This window comes from Saccoglossus kowalevskii, chromosome 3, assembly GCF_978046115.1.
Source record: "Saccoglossus kowalevskii chromosome 3, keSacKowa6.1, whole genome shotgun sequence".
Classification (NCBI taxonomy): Eukaryota; Metazoa; Hemichordata; class Enteropneusta; family Harrimaniidae; genus Saccoglossus; species Saccoglossus kowalevskii.
Window position 1 is genome coordinate 47,344,112 of NC_140643.1, and position 7,382 is coordinate 47,351,493.

Consider the following 7,382-nt stretch of genomic DNA (forward strand, 5'->3'; position numbering starts at 1 on the left):
TTGTATTTTAGCACCTGTAGAAAGTTTTTCATTTAAAATATTAAGCAGTTTTATTTTTTTCTCTGGATTATTTTGTATTCTCTGCTTGACTGTTGCGTGTGTTTTTCATACAACTTCAGTAGGCTCTTTTCTATAAAAAATAGCAATTCATGCAGTTTTCTATGTATTGTATTGCGAAATGATGACTGTCTTCACATTGTGTGCTGTGACAAACAAATACAAATTGGAATCCTGTATTATTGGACTATTTTATTATGTTGATGCTGCCAGCCAAAATAAAATTCAATCATTATCCATTATTAAGATCCATGGTATTAAAAAGGATCCACATGTTCATAAAATATAATAACCATTACAGAAATTACAGTTAATGTGTATTATCGTAACAAATAGTATAATTTATATTTTAACAGTAATTATAAAAGAAGAGCTGCTATATATATAGATATATTTATATACAAGTATTCTGCAGTTTGTGCTGTGCGCTACTAGGAAATTATATAATGTAAACTTAATAAAGACATTGGTAATAATTATTCATACAAATTTGGTGATTATATTTGTTGCATACTATCATCTTGGTAAACATCGTGAAAATGTCTCGTATTCCGAGTTATCTGAGTGCACGAGTTGAGCGATAGTATGCTAATTAGGTAATTTTGTTTACAAGATGGCTTCCGAGTTTGCAAACGTGTTCGAAGGAGACAACGTAAATGTCTACATTGACGAAGACTGGACAGATTTAGAAGAGTTTACTGACAACTCTGAAGGCACCACTGAAGATGTGGACTTTAGTTCTCCGGCGAAAAATGCGCCAAAATCGGTTCGGCGTGACTACAAGTACCTACAAGTACCTTGAGCAGTATATTGCAATCTCCGTCGACGAGCAAGACAGTACCAAGAGAAAAATGTTTATTTGTAATCCGTGTCTTAAGCAATTCAAAACAAAACAAGGATGCAAGAACCATCTAATCGTTGTTCATAAACTTACAGGTAAGGAAGTGTTTTCTAACGTTGTATGTCAAGTTTCTCTTGTGTGAAGTGTACACAATAACTTTGTCTAAATTCATGCACGGAGGTAAAAAGATACCATGGAATCATTGGGGGGGGGCGTATTTTCCCTTTTTTAGTCGCTTCGTTCTGTTCTAATATTTTCTGTTTTAAACGAACTCATTTTATTAATGTTCAAATTAATTAATTTCAGAATCAGGACGTATTGGAGAACCAAGTGCAACATGTAGGCCTACTACTAGACAGGAAATAAAAGCAGTGGGTAAGTGTTTTCAATCACTCATTGTTTTGTTGTTTGAAACTTTAACAAAAGCAACTCTTTTTCACTAAACCAAAATGTTTTTGAGTTGTCTAGACATTGATTTTTTAATAGTTTAAAAATACTTGTTGTCTAAGTCAATAGAAAGATATTATTTCTATACTACAATGCCAATAATGGATCTAAATATTGGCTCAGTAACATGAATGGACATAATAATAGTTAAGGTCAGATTTGGTTCTATAACTCGCACAAATGATCAAAATCCACTGTCCAATTTCACAGCAACACTTTAATCTAGACATCAGTGTTTCTCTTGCAAAAGTTATTACAAACCAAAATAGTTTATTTCATTGCTACTACTTTATGTGTAAATCTGAATGCTGTGCATTAACAAACTGGATTAATTAAAAAATAAATACCTGCAGGATTACAGAATACCCACTTGGTTTTTATTATATTAGCATTCCTGTCCATCAACTGAAACAAGCTTAGGAAAGCAGTAATAAAAAATACAAATGGGGACAATGACATAACTGATGACTTCATCAACTGAGCTCTTTTATATGTAATTTATTGTTTTTGCTTAGATTTATTATTACCGATAATAATTTATGATGCAACATGCAGCTTGGATGTGGAATGCCTTAAATATGTAATGATATAATTTTGTGTGTACATGTACATGCAGAAGTACTCAACAGGTCAGATGATTTCGCAGCTTAGTAATTACAACCATTTTCCTTTTTTTTTGTAGAAATAAAGTCAAAATTTACAATTGAAGATGCTTTGAAAAACCGCGAACAACTGTTTACTAATGCATTGGACAAATTTGGTGAGAAAGACATTCTGAACAGCAAGATGTTATCTGGGGTTAAAGAAACAAAGCTGGCTGTCACAAAACTGTTAAAAGGACAGATTAAAGAGGAAACGTCTTCCATTCTTCAAATTTTGTGGCCTGCAATAACAGCTGGGGACAGTAAACATCTAAGTCACAGTAGAAGGGAAGCAATATTTGCAAAATTTCATCAAGTGAGACTGTCATCAGAATTAAAGCAGCACATGGCAACATTACTGGCAAAAGCAGGTGCCCCAGCTTCATCTGTTGTAATGATGAGTATTGCAAAAGTATTTTTTGAAGCTCTACTCCTGCAACGAGAACAAGTTGAACTGAGTGACAGCAAGAGCAGCTCTACCCAAATGACAAAAGTTGAAGAGAATGTATTGCGTTATGCCTGTGGCTACATTCCAATGGCACTATCCAAACAGTTGCGCAGACGTGGGCCAGCATACACTTCCATGATTCAGACTTTGTCTACAATGAAAAGATCTGAAAACGATTCTCCAACATTTTTGGCATACACAACTACATGGGTTGACAAAGAAAATCGAGGTGGACTATTTTCTGTCTGTGACAAAACATATTTGTTTTTTCGCAGAGTGGAACATTTTATTAGACTACATTCTGCATCCATTGCACAGGTTAAAACTATCCATGAATTTGTCACACAGTCAATCCTTGCTGATAGAGTGGCATTAACACACTGGTCAGACCTGTCAACCAATTTACAAGATGATGCCTCGCTCAAATTAATGCTTATGTGTGTGAAGATGTTAGTAAATATCAGAGGCCATTCTGCTGCACGAAAAATAATTGAGGAATTCAAAGTAAAGAATGCCAAGACACATCGCAGCAAAGGAATTCGCAAAGAACTGAAAGAACTTGCAGCTTAAAATCCTTAGTATCTTTGAACAATGCTGTTGTATTCAATATATATATATATATATTTTTTTCTTTCTTGGAGGGGGGTCTGGTATTGATAACTTGCAAAGATCAGAATTTGTCTGTTATGTATCCACAGCATCAGCTCGGGGGGGGGGGGGGGGGTTAAAAGTTAAAGAAATTTGGGTTGTTGGCATCACTGTCGCAGTTGCAGTGTCTGGTGCTGCGGGATGGTCAACTGCAAATATGAAGGACATTGCTAGCAACGTCCATCTGTACATCAGACACTGCCACTGTTTCTGCAGTGATGGTCCCAGTTCTGTTTATTAACATGTAAAATGAGCACAGTATTATATTCAATGTAATTTTAAAATCAAACGTGCTTTCTTTTCCTTTTTAAATAAAGTGTTCAAAATTAAATTGTGTATATGTTTTTAAACAGGTCCTTTTACCATTCCATCCTAAATTCCCTGATTTTTATTTTTTTTTCTAATTCACTGATTTTTTCCATGCAGGGAATTTCTTTTTCTGACCTGAGGGATCCCTGATATGAACACCAAACAATGTGCCTAATAGTCAGCAGACTATGAATAGAAGGCATGGGGAGAACACTCTCGTCTGTGTGGTTATGCCTGATAATTCACCAAGAAGATTACTGGACAAATACCTTCATTTGCAATATTATAAATGGCATTTATTTAGTGTTATTTAGACGCAAGAATATGCACAGAATGAGTAACCAAAATATTGGACAGTTTCAGTCTCTACATTACTAAAGTTGTGAAAAAAAAAACTGCCAGGTAATTACAAGCAATAAACAAATAGGGTTACATGAATAAATGCCGTTGATTAGACTACACACACAAAAAGCTTTACAGTTGATTTTTCTGTAAAAACAAACTTGTGTGTAATCCCTCATGTTGAAAATAGCAATTTTAACAAAAATATGGACCTCCATACACCAGTATTGTCACCTGGTTAACAAATCTGAAACTACTTTTGAGAACCATCAATGTTGATAGAATTTTTGACCTCAATATTGCAAGAACATTTATGCCAATTTTCATGCAAAGTGGCATTTTGGATCCAAAGTTAATATACATTTACATCACTGTGATGTGACGGTGATTGGGCAGAGGAGTATCATCAATTCGTGAACTCGCCTCTATCCTGACATTTGACCCACTGACTCTCAACATGTTTGATGATTTGAGCTGTAATGCATTAGCATTGTAACTGAATTGCTGGACAGATGGGGCCTCGTTACCACCTTTCATCTGACGTTGGTTACCAAAATACGCTTCCAGTGGGTCTTGGTTCAACTTCTCTGAACGGACACACTGCACGCCAGGTTGACTCAACAAGAATCTTGTGACTCCAACAAGAGTTAACTGTAACAATAAAAAGAAATAATGTCAAGGAACAATTTCTTGAATATAATGAAGATGGCACACATTTCTAGTTCTCAAGACATAATTAGATTTGAATTTATATAATACTAGGCCTAAAGCACAGCTGCATGTACAATGACAGGGCTCAAAATTAACAGTAAGCCATGTGCCCACAGACTACCAGTTTGTAGGATGGGGCCACCACATTTCAAAATTGGTAGCCCACAATCTGTTACCTAGTGTTGTTTATGTATATTTCTATTCTGAAACAATGCTAAATTGAACAAATTTGTGAAAATGTTAACTACTACAAATTGATAGTACACTTGGGCTACCCCCCTCTTATGCACACACCATGTTACTGCAAAATACCACATTTTGGTTAAACGTCACAACAGAAGTGGAAACAAAATTAGTTTTTATTTCCATTGAACTGCAGAAATTTTCGGGAATTATGTCATTTTGTAGATATGCTTATGCTAATCTGTCATATGTATTCCCTCCAAAGTTTCTCTGCTCAACTTCATACGAATTCTGTCACTCTTGGAAACTTCCACTCTTTGATCAACTGCCTCATCCCAGTCAGCAAGATACTGCAGGAAATCTTTTTTGAGCCACTAAAGATAATAATCATGTATGAAAAATAGATAAAAATTATAAATTTGCGGTATCTCAATGTAGTTATCACACTACAGAGTGTAACACTTAATAACAATATTTTTAAAGCAAGTAAATATTATAATCATATCTTGTTACTAAAGTAAACATCATTTTTTCATACAGACCGATGAATGAACTCTTACAATATTTCATACGGTACCGGGGGTAATATGAAATACACACCTCTAGTCTTGGATCTGCAGGATTGTTGAATGGTAGCAAGTTTGGTTTTCTTTTATTTATACCCTCTTTCATACTCCGTACATTGAGACAATACAAATATTTGTCAAAATTTCTGACAAATTTAATGGTTGCTTGGTTTCCATTAGCATGGAAGGCTTCTAAGGCATTGGCAACCCTTGAGCTGAGAACCTAAAAGAAAAAATGGTTAGAAGATAAAAATGAATCTGACTGAAAGATGTTTTCTTATGAGCTACTGTAAAACCTGTAATAGAAGCCACATGCAACTATTTTTTGACAATTTACAACCTGGAATTTACCATTTCTCATGTGTAGATATTTAAATAGAAGTCACATCCCCTCTGTTGTACTTCACTGAAGCCGTGGCTTCTATTACAGGTTTTACAGTACTGCAATTATCTCTAAGCTGTATTTATGCATTAAATGCGAATAAAATCATCATTTTATGTACTGTACATGTACATTTTTTTCCCTTTGGCATACGCAGCAAGGAAACAACGCAGTTACTTGTTCAGGGCTCACGTTCACTCATAGTTATTGTGTTTTCACTCAGTTTTTAACAAGTACACTCAAAATGTCAGACCCTATTGAGTGAACTGCATGCAAAAAAAATCTTAGTTATCAGGACAATGATACCTTGGTTGCACACAACAAAAATTACTTTGCACTCAATTTTCAAGTCGCCTTTGAGTGTACTGCACTTAATAAAAAAATGTTCAGCACCAGCCCTGCTTGTTGATCTTGTGTGAGTAAAAGCATGTACTTTGCTGTCCCAATTTATGTAAATACAAGGCTTTATACATGTATTTGAACAATTAAAATAATACATAAGACAAATATAAATTACAAAGTTCTTGTGTCAGATCGCATCCCTCCAGTACTGAGCTTACCTGTACAGCATATTCCACGCATATTCATGCGAAAAAATGAAGACAAATAAACATGCTCATATTTCAGCTTGTTGGCGCTAAAATAATCCATTCCTTTCTAAATCTGCCTTGTACAAATTTATGACAGCTATCCATAATATATGTTCACCATTCTAAAAAAATAGTATTTACTGTTAGTGACATCAATATAATGCAATGGTGCAAATAATGTAATATTTTGAGTTACTATGTTGGTATTATGTTAGCATTGAAATGTAATAAGAATGCTGATAACAGTAAAAAGTAATTAAAATAGGTGAATTCAGTCCTGTCAGTATTTATCATTCATTATATTTAGTTATTTAGTATTTTTCCATCTAAGAAGACTGAACAACTATATTTATTTTTCAAATTGGCTAACTGGTTCATTACCTAGCAAAAGACAGGATGGCATAGTAATGTTACTGTTTTATCTTTCTAACATGCAAAATACAAAATAGAAATCACAAACGGCCATGAAAGCCCTTCCTAAACAATTTATTGTATGTCCCCATCAGAGCTAAATAGTCATTTAATAAACAGATACTGTGATAATCAACACTCACCCACAACATCCTTTTCTTATTATGGAATCCAGAATTTGCCCAACAATTCCTAGTAGTTTTCATCAGATGTTGGACATCAGAAAAAAAATACAACATCCTTCCATCATCTGCAAATACATTTGGTGTACAGTAAACCAATTCATCCATGGGGTCATTTTTATGTAATTTAATAAACCTTCGATTTGGTGAGGCACCATCAGCTGTTGATGCAATAACTTTAAATCCAACTCTTTCTAGCCATTCCACTGCCTCCCACACCAATGGGAAACGAAAGTCGGATGTAATAGTTGTTGTCGCAAAGTGAGTAATTTATACCCCAAACCATAAATGCCAATATGTACTTTGCTATTGGCTTGTCAGACGATGTCACATCACCTTCATCTTTCATCCTTCTTTTAAATTCCATCAGTGCATTGCCAACATCAACAAATCTTACCAAATCTCCAGTGTTTTTATTGAATACTAGGTCAGAGCGAATACAAAGTTCATCGTGTAAAAGAACTAAGTGCTTTTGGTGTTCTTTAAGTTGTTGGTTGTTGCATTCTCGATACAACTGTTCAAATGTTTCTGCATTAAAGCCAGTAGATGCCTTTTTCCATTGGCTGTAGTCCATTAATGTGCGATTATTTGGTAGTGTCTGATATGCAGCACTAGAACGCAATT

The 7,382-nt window shown here is 34.7% G+C and overlaps 1 protein-coding gene across 1 annotated transcript; it reads left to right on the forward strand.

Annotated features, from left to right (window-relative positions):
- The first annotated feature begins 889 nt into the window (after positions 1-889).
- On the forward strand, positions 890-3,004 carry LOC146748029 (uncharacterized). Its single transcript, XM_085496629.1, has 3 exons — positions 890-993; positions 1,205-1,273; positions 2,028-3,004. Exons 1-3 carry the CDS (start codon positions 909-911, stop codon positions 3,002-3,004), a joined length of 1,131 nt encoding a protein of 376 aa, XP_085352755.1. The 5' UTR covers positions 890-908.
- The last annotated feature ends 4,378 nt before the right edge of the window (positions 3,005-7,382 follow it).